The sequence below is a fragment of the Pan paniscus genome, chromosome 16, assembly GCF_029289425.2.
Source record: "Pan paniscus chromosome 16, NHGRI_mPanPan1-v2.0_pri, whole genome shotgun sequence".
Taxonomy (NCBI): Eukaryota; Metazoa; Chordata; class Mammalia; order Primates; family Hominidae; genus Pan; species Pan paniscus.
The window spans coordinates 20,132,586-20,159,359 of record NC_073265.2 but is presented as its reverse complement, the minus strand read 5'-3'; the positions used below and the strand labels follow the sequence as shown (position 1 = coordinate 20,159,359).

At 56.5% G+C, this 26,774-nt stretch overlaps 1 protein-coding gene across 3 annotated transcripts in view; it reads right to left on the bottom strand.

The window, feature by feature from the left end:
- The window catches only part of KLF13 (KLF transcription factor 13), a 146,816-nt gene extending 121,693 nt beyond the window's left edge, over nt 1–25,123 (bottom strand). For all 3 annotated transcript variants that reach the window (XM_034938455.3, XM_034938454.3, XM_034938452.3), the window contains exon 1: nt 23,719–25,123. In XM_034938455.3, coding sequence (XP_034794346.1) covers nt 23,719–24,295 — 577 coding nt within the window. In that variant the 5' untranslated portion in view covers nt 24,296–25,123. The remainder of the gene's footprint in view (nt 1–23,718) is intronic.
- Between the last annotated feature and the right edge of the window lie 1,651 nt (nt 25,124–26,774).

Sequence of the window (26,774 nt, the reverse complement as noted above, 5' to 3'; positions counted from 1 at the left end):
GAACTCCCCCTGAAAATAATGAGGTGGACGGCTGTCCCAGGACAGCCAATCACTGGAGCTCTCAGTGCAAGACAAGGGCACACGGGGCAACCATTCAGACCAGGTTAGAAACCAGTCAGTGCCTTGGGGTTATGAGCCTAACAGGATGTTAAAGCAGGAAAATGTAGAACAGAAAATGACTTGTATGGAATGATCCCACGTTTTAACAGTGGTGACTTGTGAGTGGTGGGATTAAAGTTATTGATTTTCCTCTTCATTAATTTTTCTTGATACTTTCCTGTTTCTCAAATCATCCTTAATTAACATGCTTGACTTTCACAAATAGAAATAAAAACAAATGCCAGGCACTCAAATGATGATCTTTTGGCAAGGCAACTTCTTACAACAGGAACACACTTACAAATCTGACCCCAGCCCAGAGCACCAAAAGCAAGTCCATGATACGGGCTGAGAAAAGACTTTCCAACTCAGGTTTCCCAGGCCTTGGCCCAACTCAGAATCTGCGCCAGGTCCAGGGATGGTGGATTTGGGTCATTTTACAAAGCAAGTGGTTCCTGGAGACACTGGGGAACTCTTACTCGGATGTCCATCCACACACTCCCTCCCAGCCTCCCTGCTCTCGCCATCATCATCATGTTCTTACACAAAGGCCATTAAACATTAGGCTCCTTACTTACTCAAAACTGCTGCTGCCCAGAAGGCGCCTGGGCGAAGAGTGCCAGGCCTGCATTCTGGCCTGGCCATGGGCGCACCTCAAGAGCCTGCTTAGCCTCACCTTCTCCACTGGCATGGCCACCTCTAAGGCCCTTCTCAAGGGCTGTACCCAGACCAAAGCTTCCTTGCGGATCCTTCAAGGTCTGAAAGCTGAGCCAAAGAACCAGTCCTTGTGCAAGTCCCAGACTTCACCAAAAAAGGGGGTGAAGTTGGGCCAGAGACCACCTTACACGCCAAGCTACTTTCTCTAAATACCCAGTGGATGGAACAGGTACAAAGAACCAAGGCTTGGGTGTCATTTCCTTTATCCCGAACCCTGCAGGGGCATAATTTCCTACACTTCATATTTTAAGAGTTTGGTGAAGACGGAAGCGAAGTGGAGCATCCTTGCCCAGAACCACATAGACTCCCTCCTTTGAGATCTGTAATGAGATGAAGTTCACAGGTGTCCACCTGCTCAGCTGAGAGACCACTGTTCTCATCAGGCCCTGGCAGAAGAGAGCTAGGGCGAGGTTCCGAACAACGGACCAATGTGGTCGGCATCCAGGTGCCCTGCACGCTGGAGGGCCTGCTCGGCTCATCCCCTCCCTCCCCAATCCCAAAGCTTCATCTTTCTGTCCAGGATCCGTGGGTCCAGGATGCCCAATATCCTACCATAACTGAGGCAGACCCTGGCTGCTTCCTGCCCTGTAATGGGCATATTGGCTTAAAAGCAGGGGCCGCATGCTGTACTACTCTCCAAGGCTGGAATGGCCGAGGGTTAGGGGCCATTTTCTCTAGGGCTTCACTCAATGGAGAAAAGCACATCATCTCATGAAATGGGATTCATCCCATGAAGCACAAATTCGGCAAAGGCTAGGCTACTCTGAGGACTTGGCAGCTTCAGCAACACTCTGAGTACTTCTGGTTCCGCCAAGAACACATGGCTGGTTACATTATACCATTCAACTTCATGTGGAATTCCAGGGACATCTGAGCTCATCTGCTTTTCATTAATTCACACCCAAGTTCAAACTGGCAGGAGGGGACCTGGAAGCTGTGAACCCCCTCCCCAGGAAGCCCTCCAGGCCCAGGAGAAACAGGCTTAAAGCAGCCTGAGGACCTGAAGCCCCCTGCTCCCAGCCTGGGTCACAGGCACAGGGGCACAGGCTTGGCCCATACTCGCCTCACATGGGCCCGGAGGACTTCTCCTGCAGACACCAGCCTAATTCCTCCCCACTGCATGCTAGGCACTAAGAACACAGCACTGCCCTTGCGCTCATGCAGCCAGGGCAGTGAAGTATCAGAGGCAAGGTGACTAACCACAGGCTGGCACCAGCTGGAACAGACTGGGTCCCAGAGACTCATGTTAAGGGTCAGTGCAGAACGAGGCAAGTGCCCTCCAGATCCCCAGGTCCTCGGCATGGTGGCTGTTCCATCGAAGACAGCGCTGCTGTACCACTACTGCCTGACAGGGCACCCGCCTCCCATGTGGCCCAGCGGGCACTGGTCCATCCCATACTCTGGGGAAACGTCATAATCTGCACAGGTGGCGGCTCATGGGGAAAGCAGTGTCAGCCTCCCCACCCTAAATGGGCAGCAGCAGCATTGCCCTGGGTCCTGGGATTCCCCCAGATGGAATGACAGTCACAGGCTTCGGCCCTACAAAGTTAAGGGGCAAAAAAGCTGCCATGAGTTGGGGGAGTAGGCCTGCAGAGGATACAGTACCCCACCCTACCTCGCCATCTGCCTTCCGTGGTTAGGCAAGAACGCTGGGCACTATAGGCTGAATGTTTGTGCCTCCTGAAAACCCATACCCTGAAGCCCTAACTCCCAGCTTGATGGATGGTCTTAGGAATTGGGGCCTCTGGAAGGTGATAATGTCATGAGGCTGTAGGGCCCTCCTTATGGGATTAGTACCCTTAGAAAGGAGACCCCAGAAAATCCCTTTGCTCCCTCTACTATGTAACATTATAGTAAGAAGACAGCTGTCTACGAACCAGGAAGAGGGTCCTCACCAGATACAGAATAATCTGCCAGCGCCTTAATCTTGGACTTCCAGCCTCCAGAACTATGAAAATAAACTTGTTGTTTATTTGCCACCCATCTCCAGTATTTCTGTTACAGCAGCACACTGAGCCTCCACCACAGCTCTGGGGCGGTGCTTAAACTCTACAATGCCAGCACCGAGACACCCCACTGGAGCCCAAGGCACTGCGGCCTGAGATGCAGTCAGGACCCCAGGGTCTAAAAAATGCGGACATCGGTGGCCAGAGCAGGCAGGCTGCCGTGACTGCAGGGTCACACCCTTGGCTGCCAGGAGGGGCTTCCTGGGCTCTATGCTGGCAGCTTTTCAGCGAGAACCGGGCCAAGCAACAGTCCTGTCTGGGAGGTAAAACTGTGGGTGCCACTTAATTTCTTCTTTTAGTTTTTCTGTACTTAAATGGTCTGTAGCACACGTATACTTCAATAAAAAGCATGTGGTGCGGCGTGCGTGTGTGCCTACGTACCACGCGTGGTTTTTCCTTTCGGAAGGCACTGGAGGCTGGGCTGACAGAGCCAGGCCCTCTGGGTTCTGCTGTCCCTTTAGTGCAAAACCAAGCTGAAGAGGGGCGCCTGTGCTCCTGCTCTCTCTTCTAGACGTCACCTTCCACAGTCATCCTGACAAGAGTGGCAAGCTGCCTGTCCCAGCTCCACAGGCAATCCACGGGAGGAGGAGTGGCGTCCTTTCTTCCCACAAAGCCTGCGTGTTTTCCACTTTCCTCCACCAGCAAGAACACCTGGGGTTCGAGGCCTGCCTTCCGCCTTCAGAAATAAACCCCCCGGAAAGTGCAGGAAGAAGCCTCCACACTGAGGCAGACTCATGTGGAGTGGCCAAGAAGGCCAGGCTGGAGACACTGAAGCCTAAGATCTGGAATGCACTAAGAAGCGCAGCTCTCTTCCGTGTTAGGAGGGTGTCACCTTCAGGGGGTGTGGTCCAGGAGAAGCCAACAACACACCTTCCTGTTCCACCAGCGCTGCAGCCACTACAACAGAGGCAGCCCCCAACCCCTGCAGCCTATATGCTGCCCCAGGGCCCCAGAGGCTGGAGGGGGTGGAAGGGCAGACAGAAGAGGTTGGGGCCCCCTCAAGCTGCTGCCACAGGATGGCAGGATGGGAGCCTTTGGGCCCAGCCACTGTGACACCCACTTTTCCTTTAGCCATTTCTTGCCTTGGCTTCCCAAGTCACACTGCCCCGCCTCTCTCCCCTACTCTGAGGCTCCGCTGGCTTAGGGCCTGCCATAGGATGCCCTTGTCCCTCATGAGCAGCACCTCCAAGGCAGAGTCACCTCCTGGGCCCCATATCCTGCCTCTCTCATCACCACAGTCAAGGTGGGGCCCCTCCCCAGCCCAGCCCCCTGAGGGTGCCCTTTGACGCTAGCACACACAGGTTCTAGCGGGCTTGCCACCCACGTGCGGCAAAGCCTGGGTAGCTCCTCCCTGCCTCCAGTCTCCACTGCCCACCCCCAGCCCTGCCTCAGGGGGAAGCCTTGTTCACAGCTCCCCTTCCCCACCACGAGCACCAAGGACGGCCTCTTCCTGAGGTGTGCTGTCCCAGTGGGGCTCAGCAGAGAAGCTGGTCACCCTGCTCCCTCCAGGAGGTTCCCAGGCCCTGCCAAAGAAGCCTTTTTCTGGGAAGGCTGGTGCTACCAGCAGAGCAATGGAGGGGGGAACGCCTGCTGATCCCAGGAGGGTGTCCAAATCCTGAATTCCCTGCTTGACCTTCTAGCTTCACAGGTCCTCAAATCCTCCTACCTGCTGGGCTCGGTGCCGTGCCCTGTCACAGACCTGACCTTGTCCCAGCCCCGATGAGAGCCAGCAGGTAGGGGAACTGAGGTCCTCACCCATGCTTGCTACCACAGTCTGCTCCTGTCCCCAGACTCAGGACCCTACGCTGTCCCTCTCCCCTGCTGGCCCACCCAACCCACACGTCCAGTCTGCATCTCCCCAGACCCTCCCTGATGCCGCCAGCACAGAGGGGTGCAGAGTGGTGGCAGGCAGGAACCTGGCCTGCAGGCCAATAGCCCACCTATGGCCGGCAGGAGCCCTGGCCCCACCACCAAGTGCCTGGGATGTCCCTCGCTAGAAACAGAAAGATTTCGAGGCACAGGTGGTATTTTCATTTCTTCTTCCAGTTGAAGGTGATGCCTTTAAAAGAGAAAGAAAGATACGGAAGTGAAGGCTGCTGTGTGACACAGAAGTCAGCCTGGGGGGCCTGCAAGGAGGGGACGCCTCATGTCCTGAGAAAGCTGGGGCAGGGGGCAGCATGAGGCCTTGGGGCTCTGGCCTGGAAGCTCCTGCAGAGGAAGAAGAGAACCCGGGGAGGAGCTCCTGCCTGGCTGTGGCCTGGGGGCTTTCCACAGCTGTGTGGGTGGCCGCAGCTCCAGGGTGGCTGAATACTGGTAACAGCGGTGGGGGGTCCATCATACTCTTTACCAAAGGGTCAGGTTAGAGTGGACTAGTCCAGAAGGGGAAGGACAGCAGCTGCTATGCAGGAGCTCAGGCCTGTGGCCAGGGTGAAGGGCCCATGTGGAAATCTCTCCTTCTGGCCTCAGAGAAAAGCAGAGGACAGGAGGTCGGGGGAGAAGGCTGTGAGTTTCAGAAAAAGGAAGAGGTGCTTTCTGGAAGCCACAGATGGGTAATCTTCCCAGAAACAGAGTCAAGATCATTGACCTGGTGTTCTGTGCGGAACAGCTCTGGGTTCCCGTCAGGGTTCTCGGGGGCTCCTGAGAGATATGCCTGGGCCGTGGGCATCTCAGCGTGAGGCAGGCATCTGTACAGAGGGGCTCACGCATGCCTGAGCCAGATGCCGGCACAGAGGGGCACACTTGTGGAGCTGCACTCCCTCTGAGCTCAGATACTCTTCCTCTAGAACCAGAACCCCCATCAGTGCCTACAAATGGAACCCTCCGGGAAACAGAGACAACCAGGGGTGAGAGGTGGGGAGCAGTTGCAGCCCTCCCCAGAAGGTCATTTGCCCCCGGTAAACTGACGGTGCAAATATGACCTCGCGTGGCCCACAGCATCTGACGACTTTACACCAGGCTGGCAGGGCAGACACCCGGGTCAGAACTAAGCACACTAAGCCCTGGTGTGGTCAGTCTCAGGCTGCGGCCTCACAACCACAACAGCCAGGCAGGATGCTGCCCATGTAGGGCCACTGGAAGACAGTGAGCAGGGCAGGGTCCCCTGGTGAGGGGGATGGGGGCCAAAGGAACAGTACACCTCCCGGGCTTTCTCCGTCCCACCCTCACACTCACGGATCTCCTGTCAGTTTCAGGATGGGACCCTGCCACGCTCCTGGAGATCCCCTGCTGCTTCCTGCTGGGCACGCGGTGCTCACTCAAGGCAGTATCTGCCCCCACCCCAGTGCTCTCCAGGCAGGTGCCCGAATGGGCAAGAGGCAGGCTGAGGCGGGGGCACAGGCCTCCAGGCCCCCAGAGCAGCACACAGGGTGGAGCCACAGGCCCTGCCCTCAGACACCACGCCCTCAAGGGACAGAAACACCAGCCAAAGCCAGGCCCCTCATGACACTCAGGCAATGAGTGAGGAATGCCCAAGTCCCCACTCCACCCCTGTCTGCTGGCACCCCACAATCCCAGCCCGATGCAGCACGCCTGCCTGCCATCTGTCCTGCTCCTCTCCTGGCTCTGCCTGGGATCTCACAGCTGCCTCCTCCTGCCCAGCCCTATGGAACCCAGACCCAACCCCCACCTGCTCAAAGGCGGGGAGGTCAGGGTGGCACCCTCAGAAGGGCCAGGAGAGGACCCTGACCCACAGAGCCTGGAAGGCACCTGCCCCAAACTGCAACAGCTCACACTCCCTGGCCAGCCCCCAGGGTTGGCTTGCACCTAGCCTGGCTGTCCTGGGCTGAACCCTGGAACCTTGGCCTGCTCCTGGTTACTTGCGGCCCCTCCCTCCCCACTCAGGCGGCTTCCTTGGGGGACCCAGGGAGGATCCCGCGCAGCCTCAGGACAAAGTCAAAACCCCTCCCACCCTCATCCTGCCCCACCCAGCAATCCTCCCAGCTCTTTTCTGCACTGGATTCCAGGAGATTTTGTTAAAAGAAAGGTTCCATTAGGTTTAGAATAAAAATCTGTAAACCCAAGGACCAGAACTCCTTCTCCACATTCTTACAGCAAATTCTGTAATGGTCCCTTGCGGGAGCTCTCCCTCCCCACTGGCCCAAACCCCCACAGTCCAGAAGAGAAATAGGGCCCCTGGCCTGGCCCAGCCCAGTCTCAGCTCCTAAGCAGCAGGTGAACCCTTTCGCCATGGGCCAGCCATGACAGTAGGGTGAAGTCACCCCCAAAGGCCACCAGCCAAGGCACTGAGGAGCCAAGCTTGGCAAATGTCTGGGTGGCTGGGGATTCCTGGCGTTGGTGCCTGGCACCCCTGCCACCTCCCCTGGAGCCCCTGCCAGCCAGACACATGAAAACGTCCAGCCATGGCGTGTTTTCAGAGCATGCCCTGGTTTAAAGGGAAGGGGAAGGAGGCCACTCTGCTGACACTCCTCCAGTCCTGCCACAAAGAGGGGAAAGCCTAGGTGCCCACTCCCCTCCTGACACAGGCTGGAGGGGTGGATCTGGGATGTCTCCATCTGCACAGAGATGGGTATGGGTGTGGGGAGAGCCCCACCTCTGGAGCTGGAGTGACAGGCTCAGGGTGGTGTGGGTGCCCAGCGCTAGCAGGAGGTAGCTGCTAAGTATTGGCAGGTGTTTGTCCCAGGGGGGTTGGAAAACATCCCCCAGGGCCAAAGTCACCCCTGACAGCCAGGCCATTTGTGCACAGTAAGTATTTAGGGCAGCAACCAGGCATGGGCCACTTGCAACGCGTGGCTCTCCTGTCTCTGCTGCCGTCTCAGAGGGAGGAACACTGAACACATTATACAAAGACTGACAAGTGACCAGAAGTATGGGTGGGGACAGGAGATCAAGAGGTCTCCCAGGGAAGACTAATGAGCAGGTTAATTCGTGCACCAGAGCCTCAGACCTCTCCGAGGAGACCTTCCCCATGGAGTCATGGTGACCCACAGTCAGTGGGCACATCCCCACATCAGGACTCAGCCTGGCCCGAGGGCTGTGTGTGCTGTTGGAAAGCCAGAGCTGGCCAGCTCTTAACAACAACAGGCAGTTTAAGTAGAAAACTTTTCCAGGTCATTTCTTGAAGTTGGAAATCATCTCCTAACATGAAATCCAGTTCTTGCTCCTGCGGTTCAGGAGACTGACGGCATGGGTGGGCACACAGACTCTGCCAGGGCCCATCAGCACCCAGGCCACCTGTGGGTCCCCACTGGAGGCTGGATGCACCCCTCATGCCTCCTTGCCTTCTCCCTTCAGGTGAGCAGCCTGAAGGCTGGTCTCCTTCCCACTGCTGGGGGCCGACACCTGGTGGGAGGTGTGCAGACTTCAGACTGCAGGATGCTGTTTGGGAGGCTGTGTGCACCCAGCCTGTCTGTGGGTGCTGCACCCCGCCTTACGGCTGGGGGCAAGTCTGAAGTCCCAAAGGCAACTGCCTCTGCAGAACATGCAAATGTGGCCACCCCAGACCTTGCTGCTGTTTCTCCCAGGATGGTGTCTGCTGCACACCTGAGCCGGCGGGCTCTGTGCAAGGGTGCAAGACAGTCCCCAGCTCAGGTGCCACTCTACACCCAGTCACTCAAAGCAGAAGAGAGAAGAGGCCACTCATGACCACAAGAGCAGGGCACGGAGACAGTATGTGCCTCGGCATCCTCCTCTCCCCAAGCACAGGAGCCTGGCCAGCAGGGGGATGCAGAAACTCCATGGCCAGGAGCGGCCCCGACACCCTCCAGCAAGCAGGCCCTGCCTGGGGAACAGGCACAAGTGTCCACGGAGCAATCAGACGCTGGGAGAGCGAGGAAGGCCATGCTCTCCTTAGTCACTCCAAATGTTCACCTCCGACCACAGGAAGCACCTCTATACAAAATACACTCACAGGAAGACGGAAATAAAGCAGGAAAGGGGTGCGAAGGCCCAGCTCAGCAGCCAAGAGGCCAGCCTCAAGAAGGCCTCATGCTTCCCTTTAGGAAACAATCCTCATATTTGCAAACATAGAACTGCTGCCCCAAAAAAGAAAGAAAATAAAGAAAAAAATACATATATCCGCAGATGGCCCAAAGCTCATGAAGGCAATTACTCCTGTAAACAAGAAGTGGAATGCCTGTGGAAACGAGCGAAGCCCAGGCGAGACACAAAAATAGCAAACCTAAGTCCTGAGTGGGATTCTCCGGGCTGCTGATGGCTGAGATGCCGACGGCAGCGATGAGCTCGCCCCACTTGAAGGAGCTGTTATGAAGCGATCCAGTGAGGCAAGTTTTGCTGCAAACAGGATTTCTGTTCTCTACTAAAGAGCTGTCAGTTAAGAAACCCGTCATGGTGCCTGGGTCTCAGGAGGGAAGGCGGGGCACCCAGCAGGGCACTGCGTCCCTGGGAGGGCAGCCGACATCCTCACCCAAGACTGCCCAGTGTGAGGAGTCTCACCCAGAGAATGCCTGTTCTCCGAAAGTCCTTCCCTTGGGGTGGGGTCACTCGGCAGGACTAGCATGGCCACCTGCAGACACAATCTCTCCTGTCCCTGTAAGACGGCCCAAGACTACTGACACAGGGTGCAGGGCAACTTTCAAGCCCACCTCAGAGAGATGGACTTGTCCAAAACTGTTCTGATGACTGGTGACTGAGTCTTTCACCTTGAGGTTGAGGTTTCAGTTCATCTACTTCTGCTAATTAAAGAGTCTAGCCAGGTACAGCCTGTTGGTACCTGAGAGGGGTTGGTTACCTGGTAACACGTGAGGCTCACCTAAGACGGGGTCACCACTCCCTAGTCTGAGCATGCCTGATGTCTAGCAACAGGGTCTCCATAGCAACAACAGGATGCTCACAGAAGCTCACAGACTGTACCACTTTTCTGCAGCCAGTCTGGGTTTATCCAGGAGGATACAGACGCGGAAGCTGAGGCTGGATGCGCCTGGGGCTGGGATGCCAGGAGCATCACCCCACATGCTGTGTCACAGGGTGACTCTGGGAAGGGGGGCTCAGGGCAGGCTGTGAGGATCCTGGAAAGTGACCCAGCACCTGCTTTAAAACAGTAGTTCTGGGCTGGGTGTGGTGGCTCACACCTGGAGTCCCAGCACTTTGGCAGGCTGAGCTGTGAAGATAGTGTGAGCCCAGGAGTTTGAGGCTGTGGTGAGCCATGATCGCACCACTGCACTCCAGCCTGGGTGACAGACTGAGACCCAGCCTCAAAAAAAAAAAAAAAAGTTCTGAATTGTCCCAGCCTCAAAAAAAAAAAAAGATTCTGAATTGTCTATGTGTCTGTTTCTTTTCAAAAGAGAAGACAGCAAACCTGTCTGTTCATTCAGGTACCCATGAACAATACTGCAGGGGGTGAAATTTTGCTCTTGCAAGTTAATCACCACTTACCCGACACACACACGTACACACACGTGAACACACACGCACACACACCCCTCCTACTGGGTGCCTCACCCACATTCTACCCCTCTGCTCCTAGAGGCAGCATGACCAGACCCACTTCACAGTGAAAACCCAGAGATGGGCTCAGCCTGTCCCACTCTGAGGCCAGGGCTCCTCATTACTACACCACAGTGCCTCTGTTTAGATAACAAAGAACCAACAGACAAGAAGGCCTTTCTCTGATGAAAAATAAAACACTGAGAGCCTCCCAAGGAAGGTCATGCAAATACAACATTTGTGGAGTCAAGCTTCCATGAGGCGATCCAATAAGAGAGAAACAGCAATGTCTCGGGGCTCCAGGTCCAGAGCCCAAATTGTCAGGATGAGCACAGGGCACAGGGGCGCTGGGTCTCCCGTGAAACTCCCAAGTGTGCTCATGTTTTGGACTCCTTTAACACTTTCCAATACTATTTCAATACCTTTGACTTGAGATTTTTTTCTTTTGTTTTTAAGATAGGATCTCCCCGTGTCGCCCAGGTTTGAGTGTAGTGGCAAGATCGTGGCTCACTGCAGCTGCCACCTCCTGGGCTCAAGTGATCCTCCTGCCTGCAGGCTCCTGAGCAGCTGGTACAGGTGTGTGCACCACCATGCCCAGTGGAGTCTCACTATGTTGCCCAAGCTGGTCTCGAACTTCTGGGCTCAAGCAATTCTCCTGCCTCAGCCTCCCAAAGTGCTGGGATTACAGGCATGAGCTACCATGCCCAGCACGAGTTTTTTCTTAAACACTAAAAAAGTATATTTTCCAGGAAAAAAAATCAAATTCTGCATACATCTTTGAAGGGGGTGACGTTAGCAGGACTGTTTCTGCTTTACAAACAGAGAAAGGATGACAAGAAAGGAACTGAGCACCCAGGTGAGGAGGGATGCTGGGGCCCTCACCACAGCCCTGTGCCACCCAACCACAGGAGAGCTGCCTGTTCAACAGGGAAACCTGGAAAGGCCAGGAGGCTTGGGGTGTGCACAAGCAACACCAGGCACTCATTCCAAAACAAATGCAGCAAATCTGAACATCTTTTTTGGTGCTGAGCTCCCTTGGCAACTGCCACAGCAGCTGCTGCACAGAGAGGCTTTGTAGGCAGGTTCACGCCTGAGGTTGGCCATGAGGGCAGTGGAGAGAGGACCCATGAGGCAGCCCAGCCCAACTGGGTACATCCTCAGCCTGCCTGAGTCGTGAGAAGGGACCCAAATAGACCTGCAGGCCTACAACGAAGACGAGACCCTGGAAACAGGCCTAGAGGCAGAGAGGCTCACAGGACACACCACCCACCAGGGCAACCTGGGTCAGCCCTACTGACAGTAAAATAAACAAAGCCACTTCCCTGGATCCTCACCTGGCTCCTCCATGGGGCAGGTGACTCTTTACAAGATAACCCATGGGTGGGCAGAGCAGGGAAGCCCAGTGAAATCCAAGGTGAAGGGCCAGGCCTGCACGAGAGCCCGCTGCTGCATCTCCCACAGCAAAGTGCCACCTGGGGCACTCCCACGAGACAGCAGGCGGGGGGCGGGAGGACATCCACTGGGCGCAGCCAGCCCAGGCTACCTAGGTGAGCAGTTAGAATTTAACAGCAAACACCAACAAGGTATAAACAAGCACATGCCCTGACCTGCAGGGAGGGGGCCAGGCCTCTGGCGGGAGAGTCCAGCACTGGGTGGGAGGGCGCTCCTCGGGCTCAGTCAGACGCATCAGCCTTCAGACAGCTTCTGGAAGCACCAGTTGTGGGTATCTGAACACCCAACAGGGGAGAGGCATCTCCCCAAAATTTTCCATGGAACTTAATTAGCCTCGAAGCCAATAAAATCCTGGTGTGGTGTCTACGTAAGCACGCCTGGTCCCTGGATCGTGGCCAGTGCTCTCCCAGCCTCCCGTGCCAGCTGTCGGCAGTGGGGGGCCCTCTGTGCTGCCCCCGCACTGCCTCACCAGGGCCTTGCCACCGTCTAAAAGAAAAGTCAATGAATCACTAAAACATTCCTCCTATAAAGGGAAGACAAATGTTTATTAAGAAATTATAGAAACCAGGTCAGACATTTTGGTATCTTAGTCATTCTTGCTAATTTAAAAAAAAAAAATCAAAATAGAAACCCATCCTAGAAACTTGAGACAATGGGAACTTCTCTAGCCAGGAGCACTTGGAGCCATGGCACAGCCCAGTTGCCAAGGCAACCCAGTGTTTACCTCTAGTTCTGCTGTGTAGGAGGACCCTGACCATGAGCAGGGACAGTCAGCCAAGCCACCTCCTCCCAACACCCAAGGGACAGGCCGCCAGGGCATCCCCAGAGGGCGGAAGGAGGAAGCCACAGCCTCCCCCACAGTGTCTCCCAGGATGAGCAGCTACAGACAGCACAAAGGAGGGGTGCCTTCGCCCTCCCTCCTCAGGCCCCCCTGGGGTCTGCTCCCCTGTATACCCACCTGCTGCTTGTCCTGAGGGGTGGAAACCCCTGAAGGCTGTTAAAGAAATGCTCAGATCCCACAGTACAAGGGGGAGTAGAGGAAGTGAGAATGGGGCCAGACTGAACCTCAGCTTGGCAGCCAAGGAGCTCAGTTCCCATCCATTAACCCGGCCAGGGCCAGGATCCCAGCAGGCTGCTGGCCCCCCTGGTTTGCAGAGGAGGAGCAGAGAGACCAGGGGGCAGAATGGCCCAATATGGAGTACCTCATCAGGGACCAAGGGTACACACCCTCTGGCTTGGCTCCAGGGTCCCACCCTCCATCCTGAAGGCTGGTTCTGCCTACACAGCCACGGCTGGGCACACACTGCTGCTTCCTACCCTGCTCTTGTAGAGACCGGCCTTTAAGTGATGCAGCCCCACTGGGGTTCATAGGGCTGGGAGAAACAAACATTGTGCTGCAGCCCGCACCACCTGGCCAGATGCCTCAAGACTGGGTTACTTCCAGTGGAACGACTGTTCTGAGACTTGGCTGCATGGCTGACCACGTGTGCATGCGCATACACAAGCACATACACGCATGCTGCAAATATGGGCATATACACACACACACATACACATACACATGCACACACTCACATAAATGTCCATCTTCCAAGGCCATGTGCAGTGCTAGATGTGCAAAGGAATTCAAACGCTTGGCTCATAATCCAGGGCAACTAGGAAGATCAGGGAAACAAACTTAGAAATTTCTCAAAGGCTAAAGTGAGTGAACTTAAGAATGATACAATTTGTCCAAAGCAAACTGCTGAAGTGTACTACCCAGCCCATCATTAAGGAAACTTCAAATCACAAGCTATAAGTAGCCAAGGCTGTATTTCCTGTAAGACTCTAAAGCCTGACAGTAATTCAGGAAAACCACCTACCTGCTCGCCAACACAGCAGCTCTACACCTGTGACAGTAGACACTGACAGGCTCCTGCTCTGTCAGCCGCAAAGGGGACACAGTATAAAGTGCTAAAACTAATTTCAACCTTGATAAAAGATGGTATCCTGCAAAGCCCCTCAGGCTTACCCAGAGAATGCCCTGGCACCTTAGGCCAAGCAGCAAAGTACAGTCATGCACCACATAATGACGTTTCAAACAATGACAGTCCACGTGGGACGAGAGGCTGGTCCCATAAGACGATACCCCATTTTAATTGTACCTTTTCTATATTTAGATACAAAATGCTTACCATTGTGTTACAGTTGCCTACAGTATTCAGGACAGTACTATACTGTACAGGCTTGCAGCCTAGAAGCAAGAGGCTACACCATACAGCCTAGGTGTGCGGTAGGCTATGCCATTTAGGTGTGCATAGTAAGTGCATTCTATGATGTTCACATAAGGATGAAACTGCCTAACAACACACTTCTCAGAACACACCCCTGTCATTAAGCAACCTATGACTGTAATTTTAGAAAGGGCCTGCCATGCAAGCAGAAAAAAAGGGCACTCTGGAAAAGATAATAAAACCTTGGGCATCTTCCCTCAGAACGCACAGCTGCAAGGGGCCAGAGCCCCTGTGGGTCCTAACGTGCTGCTGTCCAAGGCCTCCTTCTGCCACACCATCCATGCTAGAAGACAAAAACAACAACTGGTGGACAAGCACAGGAGAAACCTTCCACGTGTAAGGCGGGCGGAAGAAGGAAGTAAGACCTCAGCGATGGGATGGAGGGAATCTGAGTCCCTGCCTGCCCTGCCGCAGGCCACTTAGCATGCCTAGTGGGAGAGGGACACGGGGGCAGATGGCACCCCTGTGGATGCCTTCAATGACGAGTAAACAAACCAGACATGGACAGTCATGCAGGTGAGGACAACAGGGCAGTACGTCTGGAGAGCAGATAGGCCAAACTATGCAAAGCAAGACCATGGAGAGCCTGCCAAATGCTCAGACTGTGTGTCACATTTACATATCCCAGATTCAGATGTGTGGGAACCATGTCATTAATTCCCATTTATCCGCCCTGGTCCCTGAAAATGTGTTGGGGTTTGTTGTTGCTATGATGCCCAGGTGCACCCAAGGTGCTGACCCCGGCTCCCAGATCCTGGCTTTGAGCAGCACCCCAGCCAGTGGCCCAGGTGAATAGCCTTAACCTTTTTGGTAACCCGAGACCAATGACCTGCTGGACCCATGCCCTCTGCCCCACTCCCAGTCAACAAAGGAGTCAGGTTCTAAGACTCACATACGCCTTCGCTCTATTTCCAATCTCTTTTCCAACAATTCCTTGCAGACACCCCTATTCATGCTCTGCCATCAACTTTAACTTCTACCAATACCCCTAAACCAAGTTCCCTTTATTATTTTTCTTTTTTAGTGAGCATTTAGACAATAAAAGGGTTAAAGACAAGTAGAAAGGCTCAGAGAAGTTTATCAGAGGAGGAAATTCTGGCTGTATCACAGGCCCTGCACATACTTAGGTGTGGCCCAAGAAGGACTCTCAGGTCTCGCTAACCCATGCATACCTGTTAGATCTCCAGGGAGCACCTGACCACCTCCCACATGCCAGGACACTTGGCCTCCCCATCCACAGCTTGGACCCACATATGGAAGCACAAGGCCCCTGCCATCCCCAGTGGCCATAGGTCTTGGGGTCACTGCTTTGTTCACAGGCTCTCCTTACTCCAGGAGGAAGACAGATGTGTCCCCCAACGAGGCCAGACCGGGAAAGGATGGTGGCCCCCCAAGCATTAGCTGCCAGTGCTCCAAAAGGGAATGAGGAGGCCCCACCCAGGGCCCTGACCACTCGCCAGGCTGCTCAGGCATCACCTCACCTCCCATGTGTGTCCAGTGTACGCTGGGGTCAGGGGAGAAGCTCGTGGCTCCTCTGAGCCCACGTCATCCTCTCCCCACTCCCAAGCTTCCTCCCACCTGGCCTGTGCTCACAGGAGACAAGCACGTGACACAACTCCACCTTTAGAAGCTTCTCCTGAGACAGGAGGCCAAGGTAGGCTCTGAGCCACATGCTCTTTGATAAGCGATTTTTGCTCTGGGCCTTCAATTCTTGCAGAGCTCTTTCATGATGCAGTGTGGGCTCCAGCTTCAAGGAGACGAGCCTGTGCCCTGTGCCTGGGGACCCAGGGTCACCCATCCATGCAGAGTAGGCCACACCCCTGTGGCACCAGCATAAGGACATTTAATCTGAGACATCAAGCTTCAGTGCTTCCCCAAACAAGTCACCTTGGGACAGACTGGCCAATGGCCATGGAGTGCAGCCAAGTTTCTGGTTAGCAAGTGTTTTTGTGTGATGAACTTCAAAAATGGAGAACAATAAACAGAATACTCCCCCTGCCAAGTGTGCTGTCTTGTTTGTCCAGAAAGATGTTGGTAAAAACCAGGGACTGGTCAAGGCTGTGTTTCTGGTGCTCGGTGCCATGCTGTGCCCTCCCCCCGCCCCCTGCCCCGCCACCACACACACACACACACCCCCACACACATACACACACACACAATGCCCAACAGCAAATGGCGATCACAGCCTGGCCCTGCATCAGGAGGGGAACTGAAGCAGTGTGGAGGACACAGGAGCCGGTCACTCTGCTGGGCAGGGCAGCAGGGTGTGAAGGCATAGCCCCTCCACCACAGCCCTAGTTTCAACTGAACAAACTCCATGTCTCCCCCAAAAGCCTGCCTCACAAACAGCTGGTAACATTTGCTGGGGATGAAGACGGACCTAAGATCTAAAACTGAACTAGAAATCAGAAGTTCCACATAGCCACTATGTTCCAGGTGTGGATGCTCCCCCATTCAGCAAGCATGAGCAGGGTGCCACGTCCACTCACACACACACCCATATGTGTTTCTACACATGTACGTGGCTATGGAGGCATACGTGTTTATGGCCAAATGGCAGAGCTTTTGGTTGGGTGAGGATTTTTTCTGTGCCCAGTGCCCGATTGATGCCAAGAGTAAAACAAGTTCGAGTTTCTGTTATTTTGGCCCAGAAGTGTCCAAAGCCTTCTGAACTCAGTATCTCCCACCCCGAGGACTGCACTGGTGGCTGTCTCCATGACCCCAACATCAGCCACACAGCACAGTGGCTGCTTCTGAATTGCCAAGCTGGAGAAAAGTTTATTCCCATCTCGACAGGAAGTTGACTTCTCAAGAAAATAATCCCATTTGGGGCTTTGAAAGGAAAGAAAAGGTCGGGTGTGGTGGCTCATGCCTGTAATCCCAGCACTTTGGGAGGCCGAGGTGGGCGGATCACCTGAGGTCAGGAGTTCGAAACCAGCCTGGCCAACATGGTGAAACCCCGTCTCTACTAAAAATACAAAAATTAGCTGGGCACGGTGGCAGGCGCCTGTAATCCCAGCTACTTGGGAGGCTGAGGCAGGAGAATCACTTGAACCCGGGAGGCGGAGGTTGCAGTGAGCCGAGATTGTGCTATTGCACTCCAGCCTGGGGGACAAGAGCAAGACTTCGTCTCAAAAAAAAAAAAAGAAAGAAAGAAAAACAGGTTCAGGTGTGTGGACTTAGGACAATTTTTGTTTATTTCTTGAAAGCACATAAAGACTCACCAGGACTTAGAGAGTGTCACCCGCCGTAGGCCCTCCCCAGCCCTAGGAGACAGGCTGCCTGTGGCCACAGGGCCAGCATTCAGGTGGGCTGACCAAGAACACACTCACAGTTACCCTTGAGCTGGCTATTAATACCATCTGGAGCCATTTTCATTCAAAAGAAAATCAGGGTGTCTTGTCTGTTTGGGGAAAGGAGCACCTAGGCCTCCTCCAGGTGGTCCTTTGACTTCAAAAGCCTTCCAAAGCTGAACCCAACCCCCAACATCTCTCCAGTCAAGGAAGCTGGAAGATGGAGTAGAAACCAACCAGGTGGACAGAAGGGGCTGAGCCTGGCCGCCCACCTTAACCATGTGATCCTGCAGTAGGACAGGCTAATATCCCATGCCCCCCCACCATGAGGCGATGGAAGTGCCCAGTATCACCTGTGCCATATTTTGGACCAAAATTTGTTTAAACCAGACCTGATCACGGGAAACAATCAGACCAATCCACATTGTGAGTTGTTCTACAAGACAACTGGCTTTGGGCCTTCAAATGCCAGCGTAACATAATAAAGGACCAAAAGATGGGAAACTATCCTAAAGTAAGGGAAACTAGAGAGGACAACCAAATGCAATGTGTGATTAACTGGATCCTGAATCCTATACTGGACATTTTAGGAATCACCAGGGGAACTGAATATGGACTGCGTATCAGATAATATATAATATTTAAACAGAGAGGCGAGATGGAAAAGGGAGAAAAATATAGACAAAAAATTAATTTTTCTTTCTTTAGAAAGAAAAAGAGAAGGAGGAAAGGAGAAAAATGTGGCAAAATATTACCCAATGACCCTATGGGAAGAGTATAGGAGTGTTCACTATACTACTCCCTCAACCTTTAAGAAGCAGCAAAAATCTGTGCGGGAAGCCGTGTGCTGGGGACATCCAGATTTCTACTACCACAGGGCCCTGCTCACCTGCAGTCACCTGAAACACTGGTCCAGACAGGAGTGGCAGTAGGACACAGCAGGTACACCCACCTCGGGGGCGGCTGCCCAGGCTCAAGCCCCAGCTCCAATCCCTGTTCCACCCTCACTTACTGTGTGACCTTGGGCACGATTCCTAAGGCATCAGAGCCTTAGCTTCCTTATTTGAAATTTAGTATTAATAATAGAGCCTACTTCATAGGGTCCTTGTGAAGATTAGATAGCTTGATGTAAACTAACACAAACAGAACGATGCCTGGCCCCTAGAGCAAACAGTCTGGAAGTCTTAGGATTGTGAAAGTTGAGTGTACCGTTCTAGAAGTTTTTATTTTTAAAACTATTTTAATTGCTTCCTGAAAGCACAAACTGAACACACTTCACAGTGCCATGGTATCTCAAGATCCCTGCTAGAGTGTTCATTATTCCAGGGTCTCTCATGCAGACCTCAGGGATTGCTGCGGAGAAACATGTGCCTCTCCACAAATGGCCCCATGCTTGTTCCAGTGCTGGTTGACTGTAGGGCTTCTTCATGACCCATTTAAACACACACACTTACACACGCATATGTTAACAACCTGCTGGTTTGTTTCTTCCCCTGCCTTTAGCTGCCATCCATGTCTTTTGCCCTTCCCCAGTAACCAATCGGATTAAAGCTATGTGTAAAGTGGGAGCACACAGGATCTAAGGGCAGGAGGCTGTCAGAAGCTTGAGAATTGGGCTTCAGGGCACCTACTCAGAAGGATCAGGCCCCCATCTCTGCTGTGTTCCAGACATGTGAAGCCCCAGACACAGGCTACTGGTTTAATGAACTGCGTCCTATCAGTTTGCTCAGGCAGCACAGCTTCCAGCCTTCTTTCAGCAGGGGGTGAAGGGGGGGGGTGGAGATGGCGCCACACCAGCCCCCATCCTACTGCTCCAGGGCTGAGTGCCCACCACACACTTTCCAATCTCTGTAAAACCAGAACTGAAGATGGCCAAGAGAGCCAGCCACCAGGCGTGCGGGAGTGACAGTGGTTTTGCTGGTACTGTTTTAAACGTTCTCAATGTTCTCACACATGCAAAAGGAGAACTGGGAGAAGTAAACATTTTCAAGAAGGTGGAGTGGCGACACAATAGGTCTCTCCCTCAGAGCAGGGACTAACAAGTGTGGTCTCTTTCCTTGAAAAACATAACATAGTAACTCCACAACAAATTTAACCAACACTTATCAACCCTGTCAATACCACCACTAGGTCTCAATCCTACAGAAATGCCAGCTCCTCTGCACCAAGACACACACACACCAGAGTCCACTGCTACACAACTTGTAATAGCAGAAAAAACAAAAAAAGGCAATGTAGCTGTCCTTTCCATAAGTGAAGGGTAAATAAGTTACAATGCAGCCATATAACCACATCTTGGAATACCATGCGGCTGTGAAAAAGAATGAAGATGCCTCATTTAAGCAAACACACAGAACAAAATGCCAGCAGTGAGATACTTGCTAGGATCCTATTTAAGTATGTTTCAAAATGTCTACGTGGACACACACGTATGCATACGTGCAAATCCATCTAGAAGGTCTGTAAAGAAAAACACCAACGTGGGGTAACAGTGGTTTGGTGGTGGTGCAGGCTGGCACCTCCCATGCTGCATACACTTCTGCATTGTTTGAGGAGTTTCACAACTAGGGCCACTGGCAGCCTGGGACAGCGAGGGTATGAGAGGGAGGGGTGGGCGTGCTGAGCCACTGGCCTGTGTGTGTCTCTGAACAAAGCACAGGCCACCAACAAGCCTGGCTTTGCCCTGGGTAAAGGAGATCCCACCCAGATGCCCTCTGCTCTGCCAGATGCCCTCTGCTCTGCTTTCCCAGGCAGCAGCATCAGGGAGGACCTGCAGGGAGCCCAGGGGGCGGTGTGCTTGGAAACAAGTCTCTAAAGCCAGAGTGTGCCCTGGGGGAGGGGTCGCAATAATCTGTCAGGATCAAATCCTTGCTTCAGTGGGTAAAGATAAATTTCAGGTGAACCCCACCCAAATTATCACAGGAAATGGCTGACAGAATGTGATCTTACTCTACTACCCTCCTCCACCCCAAACAGGGCCAGGTGACCACAAACATGCCTAGGGTTCTGCAGGAGGGAAGGCTGGGCACGCCACTGTGCCCACCTTTCCATGGGACCCCCAGAACCCAGAGAGGGCCCAGCATGCAGAGAGATGTTTTGGCTCCAGCGCTGGAGGGAAAACAGGGCACAGAGCAGTTTTGAAAACAATTCTCTGTGGGAACAAATAGGTAGAAATGCATTCAGGGTCTCTCTGCCAAGAAAGACCAAGTGGCCATTCTGCTGGGGGCCTGCCAAGTCTCCCCATTCAGGACAACACGCAGGACTCTCCAGAGGCAGGATCTGGGCAACCAGTCTGCCCTCAAGAGGGCCCCAGCCTGACCTATCGAAGGTGAGTCCTTGAATTTCTGCATCAAAGCACCTCAGGTTCCAAGAAAATCTGCTCCTGGTCTTGCTGCTCCCCTAAGCCCCTCTTAGCAAACTTTCCAGGTCTGGACTCGGAAGTTCTAATTGGCCAAATAATAAAGTAGCACGAGCTGCAAAGATGCTTTTCTTGGTTTTGTGTTATTATGCATTGTTATAACATCAACAATTACCTAAATGTGACAGAGACCAATGTGTCCACAGAATAACTCCTGGAAGAGTGGGAGTGGGAAACCACACTGCTACACAGCTAACCAGGACAGAAAGCTCTTAGCATGCAGCTGTTCAGAGAGTGGGGGTGGAAAATCAGAGCAGAGCCACGGCCAAGGGACCACAAGTGCCTCCAGAGTCAAGGCTGACCCTTGCACTTCTCAAAGGGTCTTCACATACTTGACCTCATTTCCCTGAAGACTTTGCAGGTGGTCAGGGCAGACATCACAAAGTTGCAGGGAGATCTGGGAACCGGTCCCTGGTCACATAGAGGAACAGCACAGAGCAGCTGGCCACCTTCCTGGTTGTGATATTCACCCTCTGCCATGAAATTACTGTGGATCCTGGAAATGCGGGAAGTGGGGCGGGGGCACCTTCCCGAGCCTAATGGAGTACGGGGCCCGGCATGACCTCAGTCACTGACTGCAGAGACCCCACAATGCTGCTAGAGGCCCACAAACCACGGACACCTCAGAGCCCACGGCTGCAGCAAAGCCATCACCTTGTGGCCTGTCTTCTCAGGCATCCCTGAGGCCTGCCTGGGTTTCTCCCTTCTGCAAGATGCTCTTTTCTCCCCCAACAGCAAGCTCCTCTTCTCCCTTGAGGAACACCAGTTACTTACGCTCTGCACACCTGGGAAGGGGCTGGAAATGGGCTTCCCAGGGGTGCCCTCCACCAGATGCTGAACCAGACTCCCTCCAGAGGCAGGTTTCTGGGCAGTTCAACTCTCATAATGGGTCACCTGGGGTACCGGTAACATGCACTCCCAACTGCAGGCTGGAACTGTGTGTACTAGGTCGGCATCAGGGGCCCGGAAATCTGCATTCTTCCCAACTCCCCGCCACCCCGCTGCCGGAGCCCTGTGCACTTCCAACTTGGAGGCCGGCTTCCACCGTGGAGGTAGGACTTCTGATGTCTGCAACCTGAAGGGTGGAATAGTTTCTCTGCTTCAAGAACGAGCACTGTAGCACACTGCAGACACTCAAAGGGTTGGTCCCATTCTCTTTTGCCTGCCTTCGGTTTCCAGGCGCTCCGAGGAAACTGGCCCCACCTACAGTGGGAGGCCCGGGTCTCCAGCGCCCCTGCGCCAATATTCTAGTCAAGAGGCTCGCGCGGGGCCAGAGCCTGAAGCAGGAGATGAACCCACCAGGAAGACATCCCAAGGCTGAGGCCCTGACAAGCCGGCCCCGCCCACGACGGCGAGCCCCTCCCCTCGGCCACCCCCCTCCTCAATTCCCCGCTGCCGGTGCTGCCGAGTGGCAGGCCACCCTGACAGGAGCCGTAGAAAAATTTCCCAAACATTAAGTATCCTGCCCAGCACGGGCATCATCCCCCAAAGCGGATCTCAACCCCAGCCACGCCCCAATCGCTGCCCCCACCCGATACTCAGGATCCACCTGGAGCCGAGCTGAGCCTAGCCTGGCCCCTCCCCTAGGGCCACACCCACCCTGCAGCCGCGTCCCGAGCTGAACTCTGAGCCCCCACACCCTTAACTGACCCCGAATGCCTAGAAGTGGCCCCGCTCTCACTCTCTACCCCATCACCTGCCACGTGGTTTGGGGCGGCCACAAAAGCCTCCCGGGGGAAAGTTAGTCCGAGATCCGAAAGCCTCACCTGCAGACCTTGGGCCCTTTCAGTTCCAAATGGTAAAAAAAAAAGGGGCCTTCAGCTCTAGGGTATCCAAGGCTGCAGCTTCTTTTTATGCCTTTTAATCACTATGTGAACTATTTTACAAATGAGAGACCACCACCCTTGGTCACTAGACAACAGTATTCAGTAGACGGGTTTTGAGCCTGCCCCCAAGGTAGAAGAGGTGAGTGTCACAGAAGAACTCACGTGAGCTCAGAGGAAGCATACAATTCTTTCCACCAAAATGGGGAAGGATTGCCGTCCATTAAAATATTTTCATCTTTATGTTAAAAACGAAACAAAAAGGGGGGAGGGAACCGCCACAGATGAATCAACTACAAAGTATCGGGCCGCGCGTGGGAACTGTTGCGGCTGGGCTGGCGGGGGCGGGCGGTGATCCCCAGGCTGGAGGCTCAGCGCCCGCCCTGGCGCAGGTGCCGCCCGCCCCGCACCGGCCCAGGGCAGGCGAGAGGTGGGCAGGCGAGAGGTGGGCAGGCGAGAGGGCAGCACGGAGGATGGGCAGCGGCCAGGGCATTCCTTTCCGGAGAGAGCCTCGAGGCCCAGGAGCCCTAGGGCCGGGCGCGCCCCCGCCGGGCCGGATGGGCGGGGGCTCCCACAAAGAGCCGCAGGCGGGGAGCGGGACCCGGGACCGCCCCCCGCATCGCCCAGCGCCGCCGCTGACTTTGGTTACGACAAATTAAACCTTAGAGCGCTGGAAAAATTACAGGAAGAAGAGAGCGAAGAATGTGCCGAGTGGCGAAGGAAACCTTGTCCCTGCGTGAACTTCGCCCGCCGCGCGCCGGGGCCGGCCCCTCCCCTCCTGAGCGCGCGCACGGGCAGCGGGGGAGGAAACGAGGAGGGACCCCGGAGAGCGTCTCCTGCCCCCGCTCCGGGCGCCCCACCGTCACGAGTGCCGCCTGCGGTCCACACCCAGGCCGCCCGCACCTGCCCGCGCCGCCTCCCGGCCGGGAGGGGTCCCCGCCCCCAGCCCAGATGACTATATCCGCCCCCGCGGCCCCACCCGAGCGCGCCCGGGGAGGGGGCGTGCCCGGCGGGGGCGCGGTCGCCTGGCGGGCGCCGGCTCCGAGAGCCAGGACCCGCCTCGCGCGACGCGCGGGGCCAGCCGCCGGTCGGAGCTGCAGGGGAAGGGGCGAGGCCCCCGGCGTCCCGGCCCGCCCGGCCCCCACCTCGCGCCCCATCGGCGGCTCCGGGGGCGTGGTCGGGCAGCTCGCGCCGACCCCGTCCGCGCGATCCGGGCGCCCGCGCCGCCCCACTGACCTGTGTGAGTTCTCAGGTGCGCCTTGAGGTGCGAGGATTTCCCGTAAACTTTCTCGCAGCCCGCGTAGTGGCACTTGTGCTTCCTCTGCGGGGACTCGAGGTCGGCGCGACTTCTGCCCCGCCGGCCCCTTTGTCTGAGGCCGGGCTCGCCGCTCCCCGCGGGCCCCGGCTCCCGCTCGGGCTCCAGCCCCGCCTCGGGCTCCGGCTCGCTCCACGCCGGGCTGGGGGGCGCGGCCGCCGCGCCTTCGGCGCCGGGGGAGGCGGGCTCGGGGGCGGGCGGCGGCAGGCGGCAGGGGGTCCTCGCCTTCCGGGCCGCGGCGCCCTCCCTGCGCTCCGCTGGGGCGGGCGCCGGCGCTTGCTGGTTGAGGTCCGCTAGGATCCGCGCCACCACGAAGAGCGAGGCGCTGTCCTTACCATCGCGGCGCTCCTCGACGCGGGGCAGCGTGGGGGTGGCGGCCACGGCCGCGCCCTCGGGCCGGGACTCCGGCCCCTCCCGCGGCCCGTGCACGACCGCGCGGCTCGACATGGACACGAGGCACTCGGCGGCGAAGTGGTCCACATAGGCGGCGGCTGCCATGCTGCGGGCTGGGACCGGCGGCGGTGCTCTTGCTGCGAGGCGTCAGCCGCGCATCCGCACCCACGGCCTCGGGAGAGCGGGCGGGGGGCGGGGGCGCGGCGCGCCCTCTCCTCGGGCTGGGCTGGGCTGGGCTGGGCTGGGCTGGGCTGGGCTGGGCTGGGCTGGGCTGGGCGCGCAGCCGCCTGTGCCGTCACCCGCGCGGCTCCGCGTCTGCGAGGCGCCGGCCCGGCCGGGCACCGAAGAGTGAGCGCATGGGGCGCGCGGGCGACTGGGGTCCCCGCGCGGCGTCAGGGGCGGCCGGTTCTAAGGATGCCGAGCGGCAACGTTAGGGACCACCTCGCCAAGTCGCGGCCGCAGCTTCGCCGCGCATTGTGGCAGGCGGGACAGCTGCCGTGCGCGCCGCGGCTCCGTGTGGGCGGCCCGGCCCCGGGGGTGGGCGGGGCCGGGGCCACATCTGGACCCGACGTCAGCCCCCAGCCACATCCTGGCGGCGCAGGTTACAGGCGGCAGCGGCTGCGGGGAGCTGCGCGCGCGGAGGGGGCGGGGACCCCAGAGCGCGCACCGGCGGAACGGAGCGGTCGCGTGCCCGCGCCTGGGCAAGGGGGCGTGACAGAGGGCCGGGACAGACGCCATTGGTCCGTGAGTGCACGGCCAGGCCAATCCGGGCCGTTAGAGGGGCGTGCCCGGTCCCGGGCCCTGCGCGCGCCAGTGGGCGTGTCCCCTGGGCCGGTGGGAGGAGGGGCGGAAACTGGAGCGGGGCGCGCTGACGCATGACGTCCGGGGGCGGCGGGCCGGGTAGTCGCGGCGCGGAGCGGCTGCTTGTACCCCCCGCGGCGGGGACACAGCGAGCACTTCTCTGCCGGAGCTTTTGTGTGGTGACAGCCTTGGCCCCCGGCATGGAGGGGAGCGGTTTCTGGAGGGCGCCATTTGTTCCTCCCGCGATGGGCGCCGGCGGGGAGGCGTGTCTGCCCGGCCGGGCGCGGGGCTGCCTAGGGGCGGAACGCACTCGCGCCGCGCCCTCCGCCGCCGGCTTGCCGGGAGGCCGCGCCTAGAGCCTCAGGCCGCTCGCCCTCCCCACGCCCCTGCCTTGCAGAGCTCCGGGAGTCCGGGCGGGGCAGCTCCCGCGGGAGGGACAGACTCGGGCTCGTTCCTGGCGGCCGGGGTCCGGAGTGCGGCCGCGCTGCCCTTGAGCTCGGGTCAGCCCGAGCAGGACTGGCCTCGGCTGGCGGTGAGCCCGGCAGCCCGGGTGGCGCGCCCACCGCGGCCTGTGCCTCCAGAAGCGAACTACGTGCCAGGGCGGCCGGCGCCGCTGCTGAGGGAACGCGGGGCCCCTTCCTCCCCCTCCCGCCGCAGGCCCGCTGCCAACTCTTCTAGGCTGCCCCTCTCCCACCGCGGTCGGGGGGGCTTCAAACGCCACCAGCTGCGAGGACCCCGCCCACCGCGCCCCACCCGCCCGCTGTCTGGGCCTCCCGGAGGAAATGCTCGGCTGCGCCCAGCCCGCGCCTCCCAGCCCGGGCCGGGCCACCTTGCCCTTGACTCTCACGGTAACCCCTACCCCAGCCCGCGGCCCCAGCCATTCTCCAGGCCTGGGCCGTCCTCGGAGACGCCGGTGAATAACTTCCCACCGCCGCGGAACCGGGCTCAGCAAACCCCCTACTGCCTCGCCCCGGTGCATTGTGCTTAGTGGACGTTCGAAGGAATCAGCCACCCTTGCTGTGTTCTGAGAGGAGCCTGGAGAATGAAGGAGCCCGGGCACTCACCCTCAGTGGACCCTCGCAGTGGGAGGGGGGTGTCATTCTTCTCTCAGAATTAAGGTTAATAGCCGAGTTCGAGTTCTCACCAAATTAATTTGGGGTTGGAGCTCAGTAAGACTGGTTTTCAGGTAACCGACGAGGGACCGAAACGGCCATTCTGGGTTGCGTGTTACGGTGAACAGCAAACTGCATGGATGTTTGAGCACCCTCAGTATCTGTAACTAAAACCCTGAAATGCGGTCTCGCTGATTGAGTTGCTACCCTCTGGGGAGACTAAAGGTGCTGGACTGGGTCTGGTCCCTTTAGGAGGGTCTGTGCTTGGTAGAAAGTAATTGTGTTTCTTCCAGGCAGATTGTGTTGATGACATTTAATAAGAGACGTGTGTCCTGACCAAGTAATGATTCGGAATGTTCCTCTATTCCCACCACATGTCACAATTAGTCACTTCTTAAGGAAGGAGTGGTCCTACACCAGCTTATCAGCCACCCATACCCTCCTGGCCCCTTTCCAGCCAGCAGAATTCTCCCCAATCTTCAAGGTGCCACGTCTCCCCACTGGGTCACCCCAGCCGGCATACACAATGGTAGGCCCTCTAGAGTCTGCACTATTCTAGTATTAGGCTACTACAGCCATGAACAAAACAGGCCTGCCTTGGGTGAGGGGATGCCCTACGTGGTCAAGGGTCCTCTGCACTGATGCACCCCCCCCAAGAGTTTTCCAAGAAT